General features: G+C 47.0%; 3 protein-coding genes across 3 annotated transcripts in view; all 3 read right to left on the bottom strand.

The window, feature by feature from the left end:
* The window catches only part of CHSY1 (chondroitin sulfate synthase 1), an 85,909-nt gene extending 84,163 nt beyond the window's left edge, over nt 1-1,746 (bottom strand). The window contains exon 1 of the mRNA XM_054168986.1: nt 1,668-1,746. The gene's annotated coding sequence lies outside the window, so the exon portion shown is untranslated. The remainder of the gene's footprint in view (nt 1-1,667) is intronic.
* A 6,907-nt stretch (nt 1,747-8,653) lies between these two features.
* SELENOS (selenoprotein S) lies at nt 8,654-16,025 on the bottom strand. Its single transcript, XM_009899900.2, has 6 exons — nt 15,922-16,025; nt 15,608-15,742; nt 13,219-13,325; nt 11,608-11,697; nt 11,431-11,509; nt 8,654-9,532 (listed from the first exon to the last, which is right to left on the bottom strand). Exons 1-6 carry the CDS (start codon nt 16,004-16,006, stop codon nt 9,453-9,455), a joined length of 576 nt encoding a protein of 191 aa, XP_009898202.2. The 5' UTR covers nt 16,007-16,025; the 3' UTR covers nt 8,654-9,452.
* Nucleotides 16,026-16,344: 319 nt separating this feature from the next.
* Nucleotides 16,345-22,332, bottom strand: SNRPA1 (small nuclear ribonucleoprotein polypeptide A'). Its single transcript, XM_009899891.2, has 9 exons — nt 22,174-22,332; nt 21,401-21,548; nt 20,855-20,933; nt 20,457-20,503; nt 19,661-19,763; nt 19,067-19,146; nt 17,522-17,597; nt 17,034-17,127; nt 16,345-16,470 (listed from the first exon to the last, which is right to left on the bottom strand). The coding sequence occupies exons 1-9, from the start codon at nt 22,253-22,255 to the stop codon at nt 16,412-16,414; spliced, it is 768 nt and encodes a 255-aa protein (XP_009898193.1). The 5' UTR covers nt 22,256-22,332; the 3' UTR covers nt 16,345-16,411.
* Between the last annotated feature and the right edge of the window lie 4,550 nt (nt 22,333-26,882).

Below are 26,882 nucleotides of genomic sequence, written 5' to 3'. Positions count from 1 at the left end.
GGTGCAATTCTCGGAGGTCAGCACTGCTGAACTCTTGTCATATCAGGAGCAACAAGTAACGGGGGGAAAGTACCATGACGATTTATGGTATTAAAACAACGATAAAATTAACAATAAATAGAAACTACAGAAGGCATACAGGCAATTAACAGCAAAGCAGAGGTCTCCTTTGGATTGCCCAGGGGCAGAACAGAGAAACACTGAGTGAGAGGCATGAAAAGTACTACATAGTAAAACAGAGGGAAAGGAAGAGAAGTCCAAGGTGGAACAGATAAGAGGTAGTAAAGCCAGGGGAGGACAAGGAGCACCATCACTTGGGAAAAGCCAGCAGGAAGGCTGAGGCTGCATGCCTTGGAGAGCTACAAAACACACCAAGGGTTACAAACACAGCACTAGCTCAGGTGCAGTGAATGTTAATGGCTTCCCAATGGCTTCTCAAATGCTACCAGGCAGAGAAGAGGCTGATGCAGAGCCCCGAAAGGGCTACTCAAGGGTTGACCACACATAAGGCACAGAGGTGCTCCCACCCTAGATGGGCACTGGGCAGACCAAGGCTGGGGCTGGCTGCTGGGGCTGGCTGCTGGGGCTGGCTGGACTCCACATTTGCTTTGACAAAGCCAGCACAAAGCTGCCTTTCCAAGACCGTCCTCTGGGGAACTGGGAATGGGAGCCATGATCCACTTCAGTTCCTCTCTAGTAAATTAATCCCAAACTGCTATTTATACCAGGAAAACCTTTTCTGCTCTACTGTCCTTTCCACCTCTTCCACATGGGGAAATCCACCCACCAACCACTACTGCACTTCCTTCCTACTTCCCCAAGTCAGTAGTGCTTCACCGGTATTTCTAACTACTGATGCCCTGCTCCCTTTCCCCAAGTCTGGGGCACTCTGCACACATGGATCTTTTACTCCACTTTCAAAAGCTTCTCTAAAAGGGACCTCATCACACTCAACTTCTCTCTGCTCCCCACGAGCCTCATCATCAGGTCCTGAAATACAGGACACCAACAGATGTTCAAGCTATAAGTAAGGACTCCTGGTTCCAGGAGAGGGGGATGTGGCAAGTCTGTGAGCAGGAATGGGATTACTCTTGATGCGATCCAAATCAGCAGAAAAAAATCTCCCGATTCAAGGGAAAGCCACTGTGGCCTATGAATTACAGGAAAAGGCAGAGCTCCTGTGGTTAAAAGGCAATAAAAAAAGAGAAGTGTTGGGGCTGAGGAGCTTGGCTTCTTCCCATAAAGAAAATAAGTTAGTCATCAGAACTGAAAATTTCATACGACTTCAGCACACATGGAAACAATGAGTCGCAGCAGCACACTCCTGGGTTGGATCTCCTCAGCCCCAAGTTCTTGTTTGGCATGTCTCCACCTCCCTGCACCTCCACAGCATATTTGGTCCTGGGCCTTGCTACATGCAGGGGATGAGCAGAGAGTGCTTGGGGAAGGGGCAGAAAAAAGGGGGTTTTCTTGGGGCCATATTCAACCCAGAGAGAAGGCATCTTCAGAGTTCACACTGCTGCCATGTGAAGTCACACCACTGGCTGTAAGGTCAAGGTGTCCAACTATAAAGAGGGAGTAGCACCTGTGAGCACTGCAATGCTCACACGACCTCCTTAAGCACATCCCAGTGGCTCACTTTGTTTCATTTATTGTGCCAAACTCACCTTGCAAAGTGTGAGGTGGACAGATGCTCCTTTTGTTGCTTCCACACCTTCCCCTGTTCTTGCAAAGAACAGCTGCTGCTTCCACTATAGGAAAAGAAGTGGGGTGAGGAAAGACAGCTTAAGGGAAAACATGAAGAGCATGGCTTAGTTCTTCCACCTGAATTGTAGCCCTGCTGTTACGTGCCTAGAGTATGTTTTTAATCCATTTGTCAGAGAAAGGTCATACTGCATAATCACATTTAAATGCCTTCTCCTAAGACAGCTCTTAGTCTCGACAAATAGTTGACACGAAATATTCTGGTTCCTGTATTTTAAAAGACATAGTACTTTTCTCATACGATACCGTACACAAGCATAAACACCTTTTTGTGCAGCATGTCTTCTGTTCCATGTGAGATTGCTTGAGGAAATGTTTAAGGACTCTCCAAAATCCGAGGAGGATGTGCATTGCATGAGCTCCATCTCCCTGCTCCCACCAGTAAGATTAGCACTGGGACCAGCCAGCGAGACCCCACTTGAAAGGCCACACAGTTCAGATTCATAATCAGATTAACAACGCAGTAATCCTATTTTTAAACGAGGAAGAAGCCAGGTCCCTTAGGCAGCGAGCTGTTTTGTGTGCACACAGAAGAGATATCATCCTTTTGGAGCTTAATACCAGGAGAAAAAACCAAGTCCCCACATAAGAGACTTCACCTCATGGAGGAAAGAGGGACTTTGCATTGTAACTTTTTTCCCATTAGTTTTGATCTCCTATTTTTCCACAGTGAGAACCCACCCTAATACTTACAGGATGCCTCTTCTGTAGTGTATATTCTTTAGCACATTTTAAAATAATAAAGAAGTGAACTTCCCAAGTGCTCTGGAAACTTTAATTATGAATGTTAAAGTACTTCAGCTGATACTTTAAGAACTACCCAGGCACTAGCAAATGAGCGTACTTCATATACTGAAGGTACCAGAATCACGGTGGAAAAAATCTAGCTGGGCAACCAGCAGCATTTGTCTCTGTCACAGTACTTCCAGCACTGCTGCATTTTCCAACATGATGCAGAAACTCCTTCCAAAGCTCCAGCACCCTTCCTTTTTTAACTCCCCATCCTCTTCTGGTCCTGCCACGGACCAGTCCGAACCTTTCCTCTCAGCTGAATCATTCACAAGATGCTCTTTCAAGGGACAGTAAAAGGAATGTCAGCAGCAGCTCCCTGCTAGAAAGCCAGCCCAACACTGCCATCCTACGGCATGGGCCTGCAGTGCAGCACAGAGTCCCCTCTGCCCTTCCCATCCGAGGAACCTGATGTAGGGCTTGGGAGATGTGGAAAGTGGATGGAGAACCCTCTTTTTCTCCACACAGCTCCTCTGCTGCCTGATCAAGCCTCCTGGTCTCATTGTGGTGCTGGAAGCAGCGCTGCTAGGGAGCTCTGCATCACAGAGGGGAAGGTGATGTGGTCTTAACCACCAGAGCAAATGAACAGCTGAAAAAGTCTAGAATGTGTGGTTGAAAAGTCAGGTTCTCTGCACAGGTCCAGAGAAGACCACAAAAATGATCCAAGGGCTGGAACCCCTCTGCTGTGAGGACAGGCTGAGAGCTGGGGTGGTTCAGCCCAGAAAAGAGGTTTCAGGGAGATGATCTTGCAACCTTTTGGTACTTAAAGGGGACAAAAAGAAAGCTGAGGACAGACTTTTTATCCATGTCTGTTGTGACAGGGCAAGAGGAAATGGGTTTACATTAAAAGAGGGAGATTCAGACTAGAACAAAGGAAGAAATTATTTACACTGAGGGTGTGGAGACACTGGTCGAGGTTGCCCAGGGAGGTGGGAGCTGCCCCATGCCTGGAAACAGTCCAGGTCAGGTTGTTTGGAACTCTGAGCAACCTGCTATAATTGTCGATGTTCCTGCTGACTGCAGGGGACTTGGACTAGAGATGACTTTTAAAGGTCCCTTGCAACCCAAACCATTCTGTGACTCTTATGAGATGCAATACCCCTAAGAAGCAAACAGCAGGGGTGATTACACTACCCAAGAAGCAGGAAACTGAGTTTATGGGGAGCGTTACCCGCTCCAGCATGAGGTAAAGGGAAACAACAAGACCCAGGTTTGGGCTTGTCATTTCTTGAAATCTCATCTTGTAGGTCAACCTAACAGTAGTTCTCTATCTTAATGCACACATCAGAGCACATAAACTAGATTGGAAGGCCAGGTATTTCAGTCTCCATTTTCACTCCATTAAACAGAATTCTCCAAGTTCTTGCCCTTGCCATCCCTACATTTATGAGACTCAGGGTACCAGCTCTGACCTGTGCTTGGTAAGCAGCATACAGAGTAAATCTTGATAGCCACAGGGGGAGGAATAAAGTTCTTAATTTATCAATGGAGAACTTTCTCCATGCTGAAAGTGCTTCATAGCAGGTATGCACCTCAAACCAGAAATGGTAACAGGAAAAAATACCCATCAGAGCAGTGGCTGCCTAACTGCCAGTGCCTCACACCAGAGAGCTGCCATCAAAACCTGTGCATTCACCACGGCAGCTGAGCTGAGGAGACCTGTTCCAGCACAGCCATTGGCTGCTGCATAAAAACTGATGGAAGCATTTGAAGCCATTGGCTGTGGAGCTGAGAATATGGGCAGGGTGTGTGTCAGGCTTGGAGCAGCTGGCTTGGAAGCTCCCCCACAAAATCAGCTACAGCAGTGGAGCCAGGCCAGGACACCACCCAGCCACAGCCACATGCTGTATACTTTTCTTCTGTGGCCACAGAGCTGGTACAAAAGCTAAGCTTTCATTCCAAAAGAGGGGAAGAAAAAAAACCAGCCTCCAAGTCTTCAGCCCATCCAAGCCTAGGCTTTTTCTACAGGTTCAGTGTTCAGCGATAGTGGGGAAAGAAAGACCCTGTGTCCCACTCTTGGATAACCTGATCCCAAAAAATGGATGCTTCCAGGGCAAAAATAATCCAAAGGGTGAATCTGATCCAGAGATACGAGCTTATGTGCAGCCAGGCTTGAAAAAGCACAGCAGCCAGAGATGGCAAATGCCGCCTTGAGTGCAGGAGGCATAAAGGACAGACAGTAGTAGGATGCTTTAAATGCAGCCATTAACCACAGCACCACTGGTGGGACACTGCCACACTGGATGCCCTGCTTGCTCTGAATGCTAACAGCACTTCATCTTTCTAGGGAGGAGACAAAGACACAAGAGCCAAGAAAAATCACCTGAGCTGAGTATCAGTCAGTCCAAGAAGCAAACCAAAGCAACTGCAGAACAGCTTAAGGCCACAAGATCTGAGTCAAACCAGCACAGAACTGTACAAAGGACAGCAGAGTAGCTATGTTAGTGCTCATTTCAGCCCTGCATTCAGCCCCTGCTAGTAAGCAGTTCCTTACAGAACTGGACACAATTAACATTTTGATTCACGCCAATCTTCGATTACACCCAGGTAATTCTGGAAGACCTGGGAACAGCTCTGCTGACAGATTCCCATGTGCCCTCACTTCCCCAAGTCTATCCTCTGTTGTTTGTTATTAAAAAATGCTAGTGTAAGGAACATAATTTTTACAACAACTAAGCATGCCACATCACTCTTAAAAGCTTTCTCTCGTTTCGCAATGTTTCATAAAGCCAAATACATTTTATGAGTGACAACATGGATTTTTGCTCAGTTTTGCTCATCATTTCCTGATAAACAGTTAAGAGAACTATGCATGAACTAGACCTCACCTGCAATTTAAAGAAAAAAAACCATTGTTCCTCCACTCTATTAAACATCTGAAAAGCAGTGAAAAATACTTAGCTGCATTTCACAGAATCCCAGCATGGTTGGGCTTGGAAGGGACCTCTGGAGCTCACTGAGTCCAATCCCCCTGCTCCAGCAGGGCACCACAGCAGCTTGCCCAGGATCACAATGGCCTTGGGGGCGGGGGAAGGGCAGTTGGAAGCTCTCCAGAGAAGGAGACTCCGCAGCCTCTCCAGGCAGCCTGCTCCAGGGACCCAGCACTCACACAGGAAAGAAGTTTTGCCTTGTGTTCAGATGGAACCTCCTGGGGTCCAGTTTGTGCCTGTTACCCCTTGTCCCATGACTGGGCACCACTGAAGCATCTGGCCCCTGCCTCTTGCCCCCGCCCTTTAGGTCTTGCTGAGCATTGATCAGATGCCCTCTCAGGCTTCTCCAGGCTCAATAGCCCCAGGTGTCTCAGCCTTTCCTCCTCACAGAGATGCTCCAGTTGCCCCCAACATCTTTGTAGCCTCTCTCCAGTAGTTTCTCAAGCAACTAACTTTCCAGATTTCTTTTTGTGCCCCTGATTACTTGACTGGTTTGGGATTTTTCAATACCCAAAACTGATTACTCTTCAGTGGTTAAATACAACTATACAGCAGTTTAACAGTACTGCATTAACTCCAGGTTTGGTATCTAGCTTCTTGCAGATAAAGATTAGACTTGATCTTAAAGGTCTCTTCCAAAAAACCAATTCTAGGATTCTAAAACATTTCTAGAACATCCACATGAGCAAAGGCTTCTTGCATAACTGCTTTAAGTGGGGCATAAAATAATCTCAAGGTTTTCTAATATGATCTTTCATAATTCAAGTGCTTGGGAATTCAGAGCAAAGAAGGAACCCTAGATTCATTAAATAAGTCACTTTCACCTAACGCCTTCTGCATGCTTTACTATTAAGCTATAGTGCAACAAGCAACCACTTTTCCAGTGGCCAGTCTGTGGTCAGGAGAGAGCCTTCTGTTTGAAGTTGGAGGAAAAACCCTTCCCTCTGTTTGTGCAGGCTGTGAGCCAGAAGAGAAGCTTTACAACTGGAGGTTCTTCCTGCCACCCTGTTCAATAGCTGAGAAGTGTCTGGTCAAGAAAAATGCTGGGACTTGAGGATTAAAATTAAAAAAAAATTAAGGGAGAGAGAAGCTTGAAGTTTCCAGAAATATGCAAATCACTGCATTTTTACTGGGTATGTCTTAATAAATCTTAGAAGTGGGCAAATATCTATGTCCCCAGTCCCAGCCAGAAGCAAATACTGAGATACAGAGGAACATTAGCATGCACTCAGTTCAAATCTGCTTCTTTCTTACTGAATTTAATCAACCCATCCTTACCCCTTGAACCACAGAAGGAATTCTGCTTCTTTAAGACCACCTCCTCCAGCTGTTTCTGTGAAGACAACACCTCAGTCTGTGGCCTGTTTCCCCAACACAAGGTGAAAATGTTCCCCAGAGGCACAAGTGAGATAAGAACCTAGTCCTCTTTACTGATGGAAGAATCTTCAGATCTTTAAAGTAGTCTTCCCCACCTCTTACTTTTTTTTTTCTGCCTTATGAGATTCAAACCTGAAGTTACATACACAGGTCTGAGTGACAACAATGGCAATTTAAGTTTATATACCAAGATGCACAGAAGCCAGGAAATGAAAACTAGCTTCCAAAGGAACGTGATCAACCTTCTCTCTCCATCTTCATTACACACTTCAGCACACTCTTCATGGGTCTGAAGAGCAAGGTTCTTTGCCTTTTCATTAGCTGGCAACTTTAAAACTCACTGGAAGCACATGACATTTATAGTCGAATCACAGCTCAGCACAGAGCAGTATCCATCTATCCAGTGTGTTCACCACTGGCACTCTCACCTGCCCATGAACAAACATTTCATACCTAAGTACTGAGACACGAGAGCCCGGGCAGCCCTAAGCTACGCCAATGAGACACTGATAGGCACATTAATGCCTATATATAAGCTCAGTAAGAGACACAGGAATGCTTCTATGCTGACAGAACTACTTCACTCTTTATCAAGGACAGCCTACATTCTACTTGTTTCATTTTGTTCTAGAGAGCACATCAAGACAACGAGCTGTTTGGAAAGCTTATTTACAATGCCAGCTCTAGCTTTCTTTCCTGTCCACAGGATAAAGACCACACACGCTCCAGTTCCTTGCTTCTTACAGTGCCTCACTTGCAGGTTTTACACATTGTCATGGGTTGAGTTGACTCTGCTGCTGACACTCAATACCACGCTGCTGTCATGCCAGCTTCAAAATGAAAGTGCTGGCTGAAGCAATGTATCATGGGGCTTGAAGTTCAGATTGTAGCATGTGAGGCCTCCCGCTCCAGGCTCTGGGTTTTGATCTTTTCTGCTGGGTGGGCTGCAGGTCAGGGGGTGGGTGGGGGCTTGCAGATAGGCTGAGATCATTGTGCATTGGGTGGTTGCCAGTAATCTCAGCTCTTTCTCTCAACCCAGAGGTTTTTTCATGTTAGTTTCCCTCCCATCTGTGGGGGGGGAAAGGGGCTTGTGAGAGGAGGCTGAGTTAACCCAGGACACAGGGTTGGTAGTCAGAGGCTCTTTCCAGCATGAACCACCCTCAAGCTTTTGTGCTGCACAAGCTTTTAGAATGCACCTTGGCACCAAGCTGGGCTATGTGAGATAGCTATGCAGATATCGGTTCCTACTCTGAGACACATTCAGAAGGGAGTAAAGCAAATTCTAATGGCCCTGAGGTGCAACCCTGACACTGTGCTCTGCACAGTCCTGCAGCACAACACAGATCCCAGCAACCCAACACAGATCCCAGCAGCCCACAACACAGATCCCAGCTTCTCTTCTCCCTTTTGAGTATCTTGCACTGAGTTGACCATGCCATGAATTCCCTCCTCACACTGTGCTTGTTGACAGTAATTTGTGAAGAAACTTGCTCTGCTGTTTTAGAGCAAAGGCCTTTTCTTTCTTGATTCAAATACAGCTTGAGTGCATAGCAACCAGTAAGGCAGTCTGTTCAAGCTCAGGATCACTTAACTGGGGGTTGGAAGGATAACAACGGGTTTATAAATGAAACTTGGTCTTAGCCTGAAGGCTATTCTCCTAAATTCATGACGTAGAACACAGAACACTCAAACTAACTGTTAAAAGCCAAAAAGCTGACACCCCCCCCCCCCCCCCCTTTTGTTTATGGAGGTGGTCAAATGAAAATAATTTCATTTGATGTCTCATCTTACTTTATCCACATTTATTACACTAGAACACATGCCTTCTGGATCAGAAAGATGCTGTAGAAAACCACAAGATTATAAATACTAGATTTATCATTTGTTTGCAGTTATATTTAATATTAATAGGCTTTTGTTTTTACAAAGCAGTTGAATTTGAAAGAAAAAAAAAAAGAGAAAAAAAAAGGAATAGCAAGAAACCCCCCCTTCTGCTGTCTAGCATCAGTAATCCTCACTGGTTTGTTACCATTTATAAGGAAAACATCATTCAAGGTAGCTTGTCACAGAGACTTTTCTGTAGTAACTGGTTTTCTGTGCAAAGCTGTGGCATTTGTCCATCTGAAAGTCTCTCCACCTAAAATTCAAGGCAGTAACATCCTTCTCCTTCCAGCCAAGCAGTGAATCTGGTGACACCTGTCTAAGGTTGGTAAATATCCTCATTTTACCAAGCACAGGTAATTAAATTTGCCTGAGGCCAGTCATTTTTGCCTATCCAGCCACACAGCCCAGATCTCACCATCCCAGGTGATTCACCTCAGCAGCAGACTAACATTTCTTCTCTAGACAAGAGTGGAAAATTAACTGATTAGGTTGAAATTGTTTCTTTCTTCATCCTCTCTAAGAGGATCAGGTATTTATGTTGTGTAGGACCAGCTTCCGAGTTACTATTTGGAGATGCCTTAAATCTGTTTTCAGGATGATACCTGCACTAAGCCCAGTGCCAAAGGAGTCAGTGTGACATGCAAGCTGTAGGCAGACAGTGGGTAGGATCAAGCCTGCTAGTGCTGTGAGACACTAGGGTGGTTACCCTCATCCCCCTGCCGAGGGGCCTCGCCGGCCTGGTCTCCAGGAACAAGTGCCTCCTCCTTCTCCAGACAGGGGGTTGTAACCTGGAAGTACAGAGGAGAAATCCACTATGTGAACATTCACCCTGGATATGCCTTTGGAGCACCAAAAAGAAACTTCATGATGGTTTGCACCTTGTGTGTTCTTACCTCATAGGCAGCAATTTAAGAATAAATGAAAGCAGAGAAAATATCCAGGCTTGAGATGGTTTATTTTCATAACAGGAGCAGTAAAAGCCATTGCACAACACTTGTGTTTTGATTTGATCAATTTGGATTAAATTAAATCAACATTAATTACCATTTAATTTCTCTAAGTCTGCACTAATGCCTTTATGCTGCTCTGCAGAGCAAAACAGAGCAGTAACAGTAACTCCCACAGTGGGCTTTGTAAGAGCGTATCTGCTCTCCAGGAGACCCGATAGTCAGGGACTTAATCTTTTACCCCAGTCCTGCAAGGGATACTCTGAAGGTCAAAAGGTAAATCCACTCATTACTACTGCAAGATACTTTCCAAAGCATTTGAAAAGACAAGTACATGCAGTCAGGCAACAGCTCGCTGAACAGACAGTTCAGTGTCCCAGTGCCACAGCTAGAGGTGACTGCGCACTTGGAAAGACACAGCCTGGCAAGCATCCTCAGTTTGTTCTGGATGAGGCAAAGAAAAATCAACCCAAAACACAATCAAGCTGCTAACCAAGCAGGTTTCAAAGCAACCTGCCCCACTGAAACTTCCAGCATCACTTCCATCTTTCAAGTCTGCTTTTCTCAGACTAGCCAAGTTCTGGTTTCTAGCTTAACTCAGCTGCTGAACAGTGCAGATAGTTCTTGCACTTATGCTGATCTACTCAAGAGAAGATCACAGGCCTCTAATTCTGTAATCTGTTACTTAAGCAAGATTTTGCATGAGATGGAACTAGGAGAGCCAGTAGCTGGAATGGTGTCTGAAGCCAGCTGCCCTGATTCTGGTCCCTAGCACACCTATTACTTACCCATTTCTCATACCTGATGATGGTGAATAATCCCCACAGGAGCTATAGAAGACATCTGACAGTATCAGGCATTAGACTACACTCATATTAAACAACACAGGATGAATCAACCAGTTCCTTCAGAGGTTGCCAACAGGTGTCAGTAGAAATATTCAAAGCAGAAATCCCACCACTGAACTATTATTGAGGTTTAGTATGTTTCAATAAAGAACCTTCAGGTTTCATACATTTAATCTAGTGACTTACTCAGCACTGCACCCTAAGTGGGCTTCCTTTTTAGTCTGAGGCTGTCTAAATGATCAGCTCCACCATGGAAAGTTGTAAATACAAACCCAGGCATGATACCCAAACAAACCCACGATACCCAGGCACGGCACAGGCTGTTCGGCCAGCTGGGAGACACTAATCCTGACGTGGGCTATGTAAGGCCATAGAAAGAATTCATCCATCAAGATGATTTTGGTGGTTGACAGTGAATCTAATGCTAAGACCTTCCTGAGGCTTGCAAGAGTTTCTACATCCGCAGGATTTAAATATTCAACAGGTCACTACTGTGAGATCTAACGAATAAGGTCATATTTGACATAATAAAGCCTTTCATCTGCCTGAACCTACATAATAAATTGTCCTCATTTAATTACTGCTACAGGTGACTGGAAGACAGACTAGTTAGGGCTTTTACAATAACGGGGGGAGGGATCCCAGAAATATTGTAAGAATCTATAATTTGAGTGACAAAACCCTCAGTAAACTATGGAAAATACACCTCCAAGAACACTGTTTTTTTCAGGGAAAACCACCACACAAATTTCCTGCTAGGTTCCGCAGGAAGCGCAAAGCAAGCCGCACTAGTCAGAGGCAAAGAGCTTATTTATAAGGCACATTTTGTTTCTTCCAGCTGGATAAATGCTCTGTTTCAAGCTCAGAGTTTCTTAAGGATCTCATACTTACCACCTCCTCTCAAGGGCTTTTTGGTTGGTTTAGATTTTGGGACCACTGATGAGGCGGAGGCACCAGATTCTACTTCTTGCTGTTCACAAAAGCAGAAGTTACTCAAAATGTAATCAACGTGGATTTCAGCTAATGTAATCACATAAACATCTGTAAACTGATAAACATAGTTGTTACCTGATTCAGTTTCAGGTTGCCTTTATAGCTTTTGCCTTCTTGCATACTTTCCCACATGGCTATCTTCTGCCTTCGCTTCTCCTCTTCAAGCTAAGGAACAAATCCAGGACATGCAAGGCTAAGATTTCAGAACTAACAGGACCCTCAGTGCTACAGAAACAGCTGCAAGAGACTCATCAAAAAAACAAGGGATCCATCTTTATCTGATGATGATCTCCAAGCCCACAGAAACACTGACTGCTTCAAGTACCCATGTGTTCCCAACCACAAACCCACCACCCTTCCTCAATATATACTGCCTGTGTCTGCAGTTTCTCTTCGCCACCTGATGCTTTCAAATGGTTTGAAAGTAAAGCAGAAGGGAGTGGCAAGCTTGCATCCTGAATTTACAAAAAGCACTGAGTAAAGGTTATTGCATATGACAATAATGTAAGGCACAGTTGGAGGGGTCTACAGAAGAAAGCAAATGAACAGGACAGCCAGCTACATATTTACATATCAACACACATTATCAACAGCCCTCCCAACCCTCCTCTGAAGCAATTTATCCACATAAACCAAATAAATTAATAGCTAAGACCAACTGCCACCTTCCTGACAAATAGAAAGGACACAAGGTAGCTACTCCATCCAGTCCAAGGAAGCAAAGCTCCCTGAGTCTGAGCACACTAGGCCCCCACTTTCTCTATAGTGGCTACTTTCTTCCACAATACAACTTTTTGTTTGCAACTGCCCGTATTTCTTAAGGCATCAGCCACAAACTGAGGTCTGAATGCAGGAGACAGCAAAAGTAAAGCCAGAAGAGGAGCTGGGATCAGAGAGCAATATTCTTGCTCTGCCGATCACATTCACTTTTCCATGCTGCCCCACACAGCAAGACACTATCGCTCATTATGTGGTGCTGAGACACCGGCCCAGGCTGCCCGGAGAGGTGGGAGCTGCCCCATGGCTGGAACCATTCCAGCTCAGGTTTGTTTGAGGCTCTAAGCAACCGGCTCCAGTTGCAGATGTCCGGGCTGTCTGCAGTGTGGGGTTGGACCAGATGACCTTTCAAGGTCCCTAACAACCCAAACCATTCTATGATTCTCTCCAGCTGGACATCAAACCACTCTATTACAGCAACGCTAAACTACATCATTAAGAGCTTGTATTTCCCTTTTAAGAACAGAAAAGGCATGGAAAGTACAGTGAATCCAAACACCAGTAAATGCCCTCCAGACTCTCATCAGATTTTAGTGGTACAGATTTACCTGCAAAAGAAAAATAAAAGCTCAGGCCCACAGTGTCCCACACAGAATTTGTTGCAGAGAAGCAAGGGCCGCAGAGATTAATTACTTCAGGAAGGAGCAGACTACTACACGTACCCATGATTCTCATCAACAAACAGCCTCAAGCCATCAGAGGTCAACAGAGCATGCAAGTATGTGCTCACATGGCTGGAAGTCCATTGTGATACCTACTCCCTGTCACTGCTGCTTTGGTCAAAAGTGGTCCAGGTAAAGCAGAAAGACTAAGTCTCCTGTTCTTCTGGTATCTAGCATGGAATGAACCCTTCTGTGAAGGACTAGATGACAAATTTATGAGTTCAGGAAAGACATGCTCTCTGGTTACCTGTCTTTGTTTTTGTTTGTATCTTTCTGCTTGTGCATTCAGCTCCTCCTGCATCCTGAGGCGAGCTGCTGCCAACGCTTCCTGTCTTCTTACCACCACATCAGGTTCTGGGAAATTGGGAAAGAGTTTGCAAAGATATTCAAAAGAATTCTAGACGGTGTCTGCAAAGAGCTGTACCAAGAAAAGGCTCAGGTATCTCCCTGAGGCTGTTTTGCAGAAAAACACAGAATCTCAGCACGGTGGGGCTTGGGGCCTCTGAGGATCATCTACAGCCAAAGCAAGGTCAGCCAGGGCAGCTTGCCCAGGATCACAATGTCCAGGTGGGTTTCGAACCTCTCCAGAGGAGACTCCGCAGCCTCTCTGGGCAGCCTGTGCTGGGGATCCAGCACCCACAGAGCAAAGAAGGTTTTACCTCCTGTTCAGATGGAACTTCCAGTGTTCCAGTTTGTGCCTGTTGCCTCTTGTTCTGCCACTGGGCACCACTGAAGTGAGTCTGGGCCCATCCTCTTACCCTCTGCCCCTTAATTATTAGCAAGCATTGATCAGATCCCCTCTGGGGCTGCTCTTCTCCAGGCTCAACAGCCCCAGGTCTCTCAGCCTTTCCTCCTCACAGAGACACTCCAGTTGCCCCCAGCATCTTTGCAGCCTCTGCTGGACTCTCTCCAGTAGTTCCTTGTGTCTCTTGAACTGAAAAATCACAGCTGAAGTTCAGTTTCTAGGTAAACCTTTACAGCCATTTATATACTGGTTTCATTTCCATAGCATTTAACTGTTTCTTGAGCAATTACTTTAATGGGATTTGAGTAAGGCCACTAACATAACAAACCCATCAAAGATTAAAATTCATACTTGTAGGATACTTGCTTCTATTTCTGAAGGATTTGTTTGATACAAATAACCTCAGAAACATCACCTGTGCTTCACAGGAACTCCACTTTGACCCAGAGAACTTCTCTTACACAGAAGCATGAGGCAACCAACCCACATTCACTCCTACTGCTCCTGGCAACTGCTCCTGCTCATCTCATGAGAGCAGATGTAACACTCCACTGCTTGCAAATACCACACAGATCTCAGGGGAAAGTGGCAGCATCAGAAAACCTACACTGAGGCACCATATTTCTTCACCACGGACTTTTAGAAAAAGTCAAAAGAAAAACTATCCAAATAAAGGCAAATATTGCCCCTTCTTTCTTTTTCTCCCAGTAGCTGATGCATCTCCCCATTTTTTTGTCTCCTTATACGTTTGCCACCATCCAGTGACAAGTAAGTGCAAGAAAATGCAGTACTTACAGTAATTTCATTTCACAGGCAATTCAATCAAGATTTAATTAGCATTACAAAAGAACACCAGTAGGACAAGACCACATGAGTAATATTTTCTGGGGCCCCATGTATTGCCATGCCAACACACCAAAGGAATTGGTGCCAAGCACTTATTGTTTTGGCAGAGACCTAAGCACAGGCTGTGCTTCACAGCAGCAGATCTCCAAAGCAGGCAGAATTGTGACTGTGTAAGATTTACAGCCGGTACCACACTTGGGAAGATAACACAGAGGAGAGGTAGTTACACCCCAAATGTACACAATCCTAACAGAGCAGGAACCGTGAAGGAATAACTGAAAAGTGGGATGATAAATATTAATAAAAAATTAATAATAAGCAAAATATTTCCCCCTCCAGTACTTAGACGTTGACGTTCTGGTTTTGTTTGGTAAGTCTAGAAGTCATTTGCTGGTTGACCACAACTCCATTTAACCACCACTCTCTCAGCTCCTGCACTGTCACAGACCAGCTATTCCCTTGCTCAGCAGTGCCCCAGATTCTTCACTCCCAATCACATTACTTTGGGACACAATCCTCGACCCCTCAACAACATTTCTCAGGGTCCAACTTTCCCCTAGTGATCTCTCCAGTAATACAATCTATATGTTTTCACGGTTCTAACAGTTTTCCTGGATGTACTGACAAGGTGAAAGGTAACTGTTTCAAAGTGAAAGAGGGCAATCTTAGAATGTGAGGGTGGTGAGGCACCAGCACAGGTTGCCTAAAGAGGCTGTGGATGCCCCTTCCCTGGAACTGTTCAAGGCCAGGTTGGATGGGGCTTCGAGCAAGCTGGTCTAAGAGAAGGTGTCTCTGTCCACAGCAGGGGGAGTTGGAACTGGATGATCTCTAAGGTCCCTTCCAACCCAAGCCACTCTGATTCAATCACTCACGATTAAAATCCCTCAGAACTGAGTCTCTTTTGGGTTGTTACTAAATATAAGACTCAGGGTGTGTGGATTTGAGCAGCTGTCAGACATGCCAGCCGTCAGGCACTAGCAAGAACCAAGAAGAGACAAGAACACCACCCTGAAGAGTTCTAGAAAGCAAGGAAAGGTTCACTCACCCACAGCTGCGTCAGCGGCTCCCGGCTGGCTGCTCGGCCTGCTCGCCAGGCTCTGGGAGATCTTCTGGATGAGAAGATAGATGGCGACACCGGCCAGGAGGATGTACCAGCCATAGTTGGACAGCAGGGAGCCCACTGCGACGAAGACAAGCCGCAGGTAAGCACTGACCGCGGGAGGAGCCCATCCAGCCCAGAGGCGAGAAGGGGGAAGGCCGCGCCCGGGCAGGACCTGACTCGGCTACTCTCCTCCGTCCCGCAGTCTCCGCACGCCCCCCTCAGCCCCAAGACCCCACTGCGGCTCGGCGGCCCCTCACCCGTGTGGTGCAGCACCTCAAGGCCCCCGCGGCTCAGCGACGCTGGCCCGGGGCCCGCCGCGGCCCCATCGCCCCCCAGCTCCATCGCCCGCCGCCGCCTCACGTCCGGGAGCCGCCCGGCGCGCCCCGCGCCAATCACCGCCCTCCTCCTCCGCCTCCACCTCGGGGTCAGAGAACCAATCAGGAAGCGAGGCTCCCCGCCGCACGCCACTGGCGATGTGGCAGGGAGGCGGGGAACACCGTGGCTCTGCCAACCAATGAGAGATAAGGGGCGCAGGCAACCTATCAGCGGCAACTTCCCCTGCCACCCCCGTCCCGTTCCTTCCGCGCTCCCGCTCCCGGCCCGGGAAAGGTACGCGGCACCACGGCTGGAAAAAGAAAACGTCCATTTATTGAACGCCGAAATGTGCAGGAACAGCTGCCCGCGGTGGGGCTGGCCGGAGCCCCCGGGCAGGACCGGTCTCTGGGGGAGAAGCGCTGGGCGCGGGGCCTAGGAGCCGTTGGGAACCGTGTCTTCTTCCATCTCCTCTTCAGCGTCCTCCGAGGGGCCTGAAAAGAGCACGTCAGAGTTTTAGGGCAGTTACAGCAAATGCAGTTTTTCTTACCCACAGGGCCAAAGTTAATTCACGATCCTTGGAGAAGGAGCTGCTGTAACATGAACTCTTGTCAAAAAAGCCCTCCAAAAGAAACACCCACGTGGTACCAAAACCTGGCAATCGCTGCCAGTCTGCAGCCAAGATTCATCCATACAGAGACCTCTCAGACATGCTGAGGCACCAATGCTCAGAGTCCAGATACACTTTGTCATTAACCTCCTGTTTCTAAATAACTGGCATGGACTGTTTGGAGATGGCCAATAGCATAGCATTTAAGGCACCTTGCTCTTGAAAAATCCACCAAGCTGTCTTGAGCTGCACTCCAGAGGCCAGGCCTCTAATGACCCACACAGAGCCTTATGGATGTGGTCCACAGTCACTCCGAGTTACGCTCACTTGAAACAGTTTTCTCAACAACCTATTTGTTCCTTCCTTCCTTCGAGTACTTAAAGCATGAGGAAGCAATTGGGAGAGAGATTCTGTTGAGAAACAAAGATCATAGAAATAAAAAGCAACCTGATTTTCTTTCTCTGCCGGGAATCTGACCAGCCTGTAGCAAGCCTTTCAGTCGCTCTACTTCAGCCAAAGTCGTGGCATTTGCTATAGCAGTCTAAAAAAGACAAAAGAACACAATGAAGTTTCCTGTACAGTACAGCAGTCTGTTTAGAATAAACATCAGAACAAGACCTTTTTCTCCAGTTAAGTGACACTAAGATCTATAGAAAATTCTACAAAACTCCACAAATCACAACACACAATCTTGCTTCCCCCCTTATTAAACAAGCTGCTCAAGAAAGAACTCGAAGCTCTGAGAAACTTTTCACTTAAGTTCTCAAACCCCACGAATGTTCTAAAAAGAGAAACAGCACCTAAACCAAAGTTAGGGCACACTGTTCTACTCATCTGAACAGAATCAGGGGTTGCCAGAAGGAAAGAAATGTTTTAGTTCAGGTCCTCGACTGCTTTTCTCCTCTACTTGTGTCCACATGTGCGGTCTGACATACCTTAATTGCCTCAACATCCCCTGGGGAGGGCCCAGTTTTCTTTTTGTCAGTTGGCAGCCCGGCACCTGGAGTGAAGCTTCAACGGAAAATAAAAGTCCCATTACACCCTCTGAACAGCATGTGCTTCTCCACTTCCAAACTAGGTTTGGAAGCATTTCATTCAATCAAGTGTAGTATCTTATCTTTGTTAACAAACTGATACAGTGAAGAACTGCCTCCTTCAGAAACACCAGCAACTTGTCTGAGCTGCCCCATCACCTCCCCAGCCTTTTCATCTCCTCATAAAGAGGGGCAGACCTCAGCTTGAGAAATTAAGCTGTTGACCAAAGCTGGTCAATTTGGATGTTGTTGAACACTCAGATATGAATTGCCATTACAAAAGCAGGGTGGATTAACACAGAGTACCTGAAACTGGGTTCTCCGTTCTCATATGTCTAATATAATATTACAATAGGCTCTATAAAAGCCCACTCCAGACTGGATGCAATTTTAACATTCAAAAGAAAGAAGTTACCTTAAAGCTGCTGCTTGAAGAAGAGAAAAATCTGTAGTCTCTAGAAATGGCTGCTATTCATTAACCATCTGGGAAGAATTTCCTGGGCTGACCCAGAATCTGCTCTGCAGCCTCTCCTGCAGCTATGGAAGTATCTTCTTCATGGCTGTTTATTGAGTTACTTACTTCAATCACCCACTTGTTCTGTCACAGAGCTGAGCCCCTTTGCACTCATGAATTGGACCCAGGATCCATCTATTATACTTTTAAATGCTGAATGTGTTCAAGGTGGGGTTTTATTTAACCATGAATTTGAAAATGCTGTTGCTATACATGGTCCAAATTCTGATTTCCAAACAGGTTGACTGAAGATGAAGCAAAACATATGAGGTACCATTAACCCATGACATTCCAAGTACCATTGGAACAGGTTGCCCAGAGAGGTGGCAGATGCCCCATCCCTGGGACCACTCGCAGGTCAGGTTGGATGGGCCTCTGAGCAACCTGCTCCAGTTGCTTATGTCCCAGCTCATGGAAGAGTGGGACGGCCTAGATGGCATTTAAAGGTCCCTTCCAAACCAAAACAGTCTATAATTTAAAAAACTAAACAAAAGACATATTTGTAATAGCACAGCTGAAGATTTTCATTTGCATGTCTCCTAACTACAGCAGATTTTACAGTTTATATTCCCTGGCAATCATCTAGGGGAAAAACACACACACATACACCCCAAAAAAAAACGGCAAAACAACAATGAAAAAACTCAACCCAAAATAAACAGCAGCCACCTCTCTGCAGTTAAATAACAAAAAGAAACAATCAAATTGAAGTTTCCTGCTTGCTGACTTAAATCAATCCACCCCAAACATTTTCTGAGATGTGTTCACCACCATCCAAAAACTGGGCTGCTTGGACACATGGCCCTTCTGGGTACCAGAGCTTTCAAGGCATCTTGCCAGCCCCTGATGTTTCATGTGACTGCCTAATCCCACAGAGAATGGTGTTTCTGAAGGAGCGTGCCAGTGTAAATTTGGTTTAATCTTTATCTTACGTTTTTGTTCTCCTGGCAATATCCTTTGCAAGCTGTGCACCCCGTTTGCCCTTGAACATTTTCTCTGCCTCCTGTCGCTCCTACAGCGATACCACACACACAAAGTTAAGTGAAGAACATTGCATTCTGCAAATGTCTTTGCAAAGAATGACACTTGGGCTCATCTGCATCAGTCAGCATTGGTTTGTGGAGAACAGGTTTATCAACAAGCACGTAAGCATTGTCCAAACACTCAAACTCAGGACATATCAAACTGTTGCTCTTAAGACTATGAACCCTTTCCCACATTCATCTCCGGTGAAAGCAGAGGGCTCTGCCACCATTGCTCATTCCTTTCTCTAGGTCTTTCCAGCAACGCCAGAGGGCCAGAAAAGAAACAGACCAAACAAAAGTAGTAAAACTTAATTAAATATAATTAAGCAGACCATATCCGTAAAAGAATGAAACCATGAAAGAAAACAAAAGAGAAACTTACAATACATAGCTTCAATAAAATTTACAACTAAGGCAAAACACTCAGTTAGTGCTGTTTTCAAGGATGTCAGGAAAAAAAAGAAAGAAAGAAATTCATCTAACCAGAAGAAAGAGACTTACTTTAAGTTTCACCTTCTGAAAATCCAGCACTCTGACCTGAGGAACTTTGTGGATCACATACAATCTGTAATGTTTCTTGTTTGTTACAGGATTCCTTAAAATGCTATGAAGTAAATAAAAGGTTAGAAAGAGGCTCCTAATATAAACGATATTGAAATACATAGATAAACTTATATTGAAGTACACTGGTATACTTAGAAAGCTTTCATATGCCTTCTACTGTGACAGACAAGTCAGTCTCATGACTGTTTTGTGATATTGTGGAAGCTACAGTAAAAACTTGCCCTTTATTTTGTTAATGAAGCAGATTTTATTTAAAAAGAACAACTTCAGAATGTATAAAAAACCAACCAAACAAAAAACCCCACCAACCATCCAACACCTGACAAATAACTAAACTATCATGTTTCCTACCCAGACACTGATCAACTGAAACATCATGGGACAAATTATTTTCTTTTTTGTCCCACACATTACTGAAAATTCATTGTCTACACAAGTTTTCAAGTGTTTTGTAACAGTTCAAACCTTTAGGGTTTAGGTTTTCAAAAGTGAAGGTTATGCTAGTAGTGATATATTGGTTTATAGGAATGTTAGATCTCTCTGGTCTGCCAGTAATATAAAGCCTCACCCATTAAATACCAGCTATTTCTGAACCACAATGGAAACATCGTTTCTCATTTCAGTGTTTAGGCTTAAAGACAGACACAGTTCACAAAAAGCAGAGCATCCCAAAACAAAAAGCCAGACTGGTAGCACAGTTCAAAGAGCAGCTTTTCTTGTCAGGATCACATACCTCAGGTAAGTCAACGACTTAATAGTTGATAATGGATCCAGCTCACCCTATGTAATAGGAACACAGTAGGAAACTCTGAGTCCATTTTGTGGAAAATCAAACATTTCAAATCCAAGTACTGAATTCATGGCTATTTTAAAGATCACTTAACATTAACAACTGGGAATATTAGAATTACTTCAGTCCGTTTAACAGGAAACTCACTAACCCTTTGTGACTGCTGTTCCACTGCACGTGACGTGCATTACGACACGAGCACCAAAACCACCCGACACCACTGCAAAGAACCAACTATTACCCGGAGCATGTGACACTACTCTCGGGGGAAAAAGGTAATTAGAAAGATATTGCACACAGCACTGAAGCTTGCTTAGATGCATCCTGCATTGACAGCTTACCAATTCTGCAATGTTGTTGTTGGTAAGGATGAGTTCTGTCAGGCTGGGCAGAGCCTGTTCAAGGTTTTCACCAATCCGGCTGAAAAAAGAACAAACCCCAAAGGTTTAACTTAGGCCAGAAATCAGCAATGGTGTAAAGACAAAGAAACACCGTAACAGGGAGGATCTCCCAGTCTGACCCTGGCAGGTTTGGGCTAGCATCCCCCAAAACACTTTTTCAAGCTGGTAATAAATACCAGCCGCCGCTGTTACCAGTTTTAGATGCGGTATGAGATTTACATCCATTTACTTGCAGGCATACCCCTGTTTCCTTGTCTTTATAGGGATGACTACTGGAATCCAAAGTTATGGCCAAAGCCCAAACTGCATCTCACTGTCCTGTCTGAAAAATGAAGATAGGCTTTTGCACTGAATGTGGCAGGAAACTTAAATAAGACTTCTACAGAGGTGTAAAACAAACACTGCTCCACCTAGTCAGCCCTGAAAGAAGCACCCACACTTCTCTCCCAAGAGCATTTTTCTTTGCCCCGGGGCAAAAGTCCTTACCAAATCCTATTATTATTCATCAGGAGAGTTTTCAGCCTTCTCAACAGAGGGAATCCATCCAGCTTACGAATCTCATTGTCTGAGAAATCAATAGCATCAAACTGGTCCAGAGTGGCACCCAAGTTCTCAATAACAGGGATTTTATAGCCTGGGGAAAGAATACGAGACGGGAATGAGATGGTGCTCACAGGACCGCAGAACAAAAGAAACGATAGAGGGCACAGGGGGTGTATCTGGGTGGACTGAGACTATGGATAAATCTCAGTCAAAACACCTGCGGAACGACTCTTCTCCACATCCTCTGCCACCCAAAGCCAAACACTCCCACAGCTTTTTCATAGTGTCATTTCCCCTCTCTCAACTAACACCCTAAGCCCTTTCCTGCATACGTCCTCTCAGCTCACAGCTGTGTTTTTGGCCTTCCTCGTGCACCTTATGCCCACCACTGCAGGTTCCTCCGACTTTTCCCCCAAATTCCTCTCCCATCCCACTCCTTCATTCCACTCCTCCAAGTTCCCCTCACACTGGAGCCTCCTGAACAGCTCCCCAAATTCCCGGCCACTGCAGACCCCTCCAGCGACCTCCTCCCGATTTCTTCCGGCCTGTTGCAAACCCTCCTCCCGTTGCAGGCCCCAAGTCCCCCCAAAAGTCCCCCCGAGCACCATCACGGCCTCCCCAAAGGCCTCAGCCCTTCCGCTTGCAGGCCCCTTCCCGGTACAGGCCGCACGGCTCCCCGCACGCTGTGAACTCCCCGCCCCGCCGAGCCCGCGCACCGCGCAGGTCGAGCTCTCTGTCCCGGACGGCGTTGGTGTACTGGGCCGCCTGCTCAATCAGCTCTGCCGTCAGCTTCACCATCCCGCCAGACCGGACCCGAGCGCACCACGCCACCCGCTTGGCTCCTTCCTGCCACCAGGCCCTGCCGCCCCGCTCCAGGCCAGCCCGCCGAGCGCCGAGCCGTGACAGACCAGAGCTGCCGAGCGCCGAGACAGCGAGGGGCCGGCGCCGCAAATTCGGAAGCGCTTGGGTTGGAAAGAGCTTTACAATCATCGAGTCCAACTGTCGACCCAGCACTGCCAGATCACCACTAAACCACGTCCCTCAGCGCCACATCTGCATGGCTTTTAAATCCCTCCAGGGATGGGGTGTCCACCACTGCCCTGGGCAGCCTGTTCCAGGGCTTGACAACCCTTTCAGGGAATAAATTGTTCCTAATGTTCAAACTAAACCACAACTCGAGTCTGTTCCCTCTTCTCTTATCACTTGCTACTTGGGAGGAGAGATCAACCCCACCTTGCTACAAGCTCCTTGTAACTGTAGGAGGTTCAACAATGTCAAGTACCAAGTGCTGCATTTGGGTCACAACAACCCCATGAACGCTCGGGGCGTAGCGGCTGGAAACTGCCAGGCAGAAAAGGACCTGGGGGTGTTGGTTAACAGCTGGCTGCAGATGAGCCAGGGTGTGCTCAGGTGGCCAAGGCCAACAGCACCGCGCGGCCAGTAGGACTAAGGCAGTGATTGTACTCTGACCTCAGTGCCCGTGAAACCACCCCTCGAATACTGGACTCAGCTTTGGGCCCCTCGTATTCAAAAGCCACGTAGATGTGGTGGCTTAGAGATACGGGTTTGTGGCGGAATGGACAGTCCTAGTTTAATGGTTGGACTTGATGATCTTAAAGGTGTTTCCCCATCTAGCGATTCTGTGATTCCTTTCAGAGAGGAGGCCATCCGATGGTCTCCTTTTCTCCAGACTAAACCCCAGTTCCCTTCAGCTGCTCCTCACAAGACCCTTCACCGGCTGGGCCCACTCCAGCACCTCAGTGTCCTTCTTGGAGAGAGGGACCCAAAACTTTGCACAGTATTCGGTGCTCGACGTTCTCCCACCCCGGCAGCCTCCGCTCCCCGACCACCGCCGGGCTCCTCCCGCTCCGCGCCGCGCCGGGCCGGGCCGGGCCGGGCCCCCCCCGCCGCTCCGCGGTGCCGGGCAGGCGCCAGCCGTGCGCCCAGCAGGGCACGGGCAGCGCCGCGGCAGCTCGTCAGCAGAGGGACCCGGTGCCCTGCGGACGGCAGCACCCTGCTCAGAAGCGGCACCGAGCTCCGGGACGCCTTCCCCACACCCTGAACCCGCAGATTCCCCACCCGTGGGTACAGACCCCGGCTCTGGAAACACTCCGGGTCAGGTTGTCTTGGACTCTGCGCAGCCTGCTCTACTTGCAGATGTCCCTGCTGACTGCAGAGGGGTTGGACTAGACGACCTTTAAAGGTTCTTTCCAACCCAAACCCTCAGCTTCCGGAGTTTCCGAGCACAGACCAAGTCTGCAGAAATGAAGGCAGAGCAGGCTAGGAAGCTGCCGCACACCAATGACTGTCAGAAAGCAAGCTGCTCGCCTTTGGACAGAGTTGGCTCCTGTGTGCTTGGCTGGTACAGCTTGTTCAAACAAGCTGCTCCCTGGCTGCTACTCAGCCTCCCACGGCAACTACAGCTCACGGTGCTTTCTCTCCTCCACCTAGCAGCAGTCCAGCCTTTCCTCCTGGCCTATAAACACTTTCCCAGGGGGGCAATAGATGCCCCATCCCTGAAGCCATTCCAGGTCAGTTTGTTTCAGGCTCTAAGCAACCTGCTCTTGTGGCGGATGTCTCTGCTGACTGCAACAGGGTCGGCCTGGATGACCTTTAAAAGCCCCTTCCAAACCAAACCATTCTATAATTTGATGCAGGTGTCCTGGCAAACCCCATATGTGTTGCTGATCTCAGAGAAGCTTTGCTTGTGAGACAAAATGTGCTTTCAAGCATCACCACATCCCCTCTTACCTGCTTTAGGGATTTGGAGAAGAGCAAGGAAGGGCTGAGGAAGCCGAGATGGCTCAGCATGCCAGGCAGCTCCACTCCAGTGTAAAGCAGGTCACTTGGTCTGAGGCTTGCTTGCCTGCCTGCTTGGCCCCAGTGGCAAGGCTTGGTGGGTGGCAAAGGGTGAACCACAGTGCAGATGGTATGGACTGAAGCTAGCACGTGAAGGGAAGCAGTGTACCACCTTCAGGTCCCAAATCCTGCTGAAGGTCACCAAGCAACACTTCTGTGGTCCTGGAGAAACACATCCCCAGCTCTCAAGGTCCCCATGAGCTTGATAAGGCAGAATTGTTGGAGAGGGTCCAGAGGAAGATGATCAGAGTGCTGGAGCATTTCTTCTGTGGGGACAGGCTGGGAGAGTTGGGGCTGTTCAGCCTGGAGAAGAGAATGCTCTGGGAAGACCTTACAGCAGTCTTCCAGTACATGAAGGGGGCTACAAGAGAACTGGGGAAGGACTTTTGACAAGGGCCTGTAGTGATAGAATGAGGGACAATGGCTTTGAGTTGGAAAAGGGGAGATTTAGGCTGGATGTTTGGAAGACAGACACTGGAACAGATTGCTCAGGGAAGTTGTGGGTGCTCCCTCCCAGGAAGTGTTCAAGGCCACGCTGGACATGGCCCTGAGCAACCTGGTCTAGTCAAAGGTGTCCATGCCCATGGCAGAGGTGTTGAGGCTAGATTATCTTCAAGGTCCCTTCCAACCTGATTCTATCATTCTGTGAATGGCTTCAGGATCCACTGCTACTGAGAGGATTGTTTTTATTTAACGTGTGACATTGCTGTGAACCCAGAGGATGTGATAATAGATTAAACGCTGCAGCCACATTTGGCACTGTGCAGCAATGGCTCATGCTTTTCTTCTGGGCGAATCTAGCATCATCACACTGAGAGTGATACCTGGCTTGTTCCCCAGGACAGCAGCATCAGAGCCGGTTGTGTGCTGACCGGTGATCTATAACGAGATATCAGCTAGGGTCAGGCAGCTCCTGTGCTTGCCATTAAAAAAATACCCTCCCCAAAGCTGTCCAGGAAAGCAGGTAGTCAAGATTTTATAACCTCTGCATTTGTTAAACAGCAGTTAGGAGAAAGCAGGAAAAAAAAGTCTGAGCTGTCAATTCGCAGCAGTGCTGCACAGGACTCAGGAATCATGCAGTGGCAGAGAAAAGAGCCTTCAGTCATCCCGGGCAGTTGTTAGACAACCCTCCTCAGCCTCCTGGAAAGCAGTTCCTGCCTCTGACAAGGCCAGATACAACATGGACCTGTCTCCTTAGCACAGCACAGCTGCATGCCTCAGCTCTGAGCCCTCACAGAATTCTAGCTGAGAGTAGACATTCTTGCTCTCAGATGTTGTACACAAGCTCCTAAATGTCTTTTCTTGCAATGGAAAGTCAGAGCAATGACTTTTAAGATGCGTGTTCCCCACCTGCCAACTACAAAATGGCAGATGGCCGTGGATGCAACCTGACAGCCAAACAGCAAATGAGTCGGGCTGCACTACGATTTTCAAGGAAACAGTTATTACAGACTTGGGTTTGGTGCCAAGAAACAAGAGAGAAACAGGCTTTAATGGATTGCCCAAATATGCATTTATCTTGAAGACACAGCCACTTTGATCCTCCAAGCATCACCATAACTTGGATAAATAATCTGAATTTTATTACTTTCCAGGAACGATTTCTGAGGGAGTTAGTGCCCTAGGAAATGCCGGAAGCTGTTCCTGTTGCTTGAACTCGACATGTAAAATTTGTCTCTCTTTCCCTGGCAACTGGAGGGCAGCAGAAAGCTGAATAAAGCCGGGGCTTGGTCATCTGGAATTGCACTGCTACACCCAGTGTGTATTTAAAGTTAAACCAAGGACGTAAGGGTAAACATCTTCCTTATCCAGTACATCTAAATATACCAGAATTTAGAGGCAGGCTGCCCTCAGCCAGAGAACTGAAAGCAGAGCTGGCACAGTGCTCTCCATTCACAGTTCCTGGGTTGTGACTGTGTGACACAGCAGCAGAAATGAGTTTGTTATTTTACAACCAAAAGGGTAAAAGCCAGGAGCATTTCACCCCAGTTATGACCTCCAGTTTGGCCCAAGACCAAAAAGGGAATCCTGGAGCAACAGAAGGAATCGCTGTATTGTGATAAATCGGACGATTTATCATTTGATAAATGTGAGGATCTGTAAGGCAGCTCACAGCAGCACAGCTCTGTGAAAGCATCTTCCCTCATGGGAGGGCTCTACTTTTTCCTTTTTTTCCACACTTAAAATGTTCAGTGCCAGATATCCAGGCACTACCCTGGGCACCTGGCCCATGGTTAAACATTGCAAAACCAACATGACCAAAAAAAGGCTTCACAGCTCCCTCTGCTTCCTGACATGCTGGCAGCATCTCCTCTTCCCCAGCCAGCTAAAGGTGGCTGTGCAGCTCCCAGCTGCTCTGGGGCACTGGAGCCACAGGATACTCCTTGTACAGGTGGGGAAAGGGAGCAAAGCCTCCTGCCAGCTCATCAGAGATCCCCCCTAACTGGAAAACACTGGCAAAGAGAGGTTGTGGAGATTTCTTTACTGGAGATAGTGAAAACCACCTGGATACAATCCTATGAAATCTGGTGTGAGTGGCCCTGCATTAGCAGGGGATTTGGACTAG

This window comes from Dryobates pubescens, chromosome 17 (assembly GCF_014839835.1).
Source record: "Dryobates pubescens isolate bDryPub1 chromosome 17, bDryPub1.pri, whole genome shotgun sequence".
Classification (NCBI taxonomy): domain Eukaryota; kingdom Metazoa; phylum Chordata; class Aves; order Piciformes; family Picidae; genus Dryobates; species Dryobates pubescens.
Note: the sequence above shows the minus strand (reverse complement) of the source record. Positions and strands in the feature narration are given on the sequence as shown.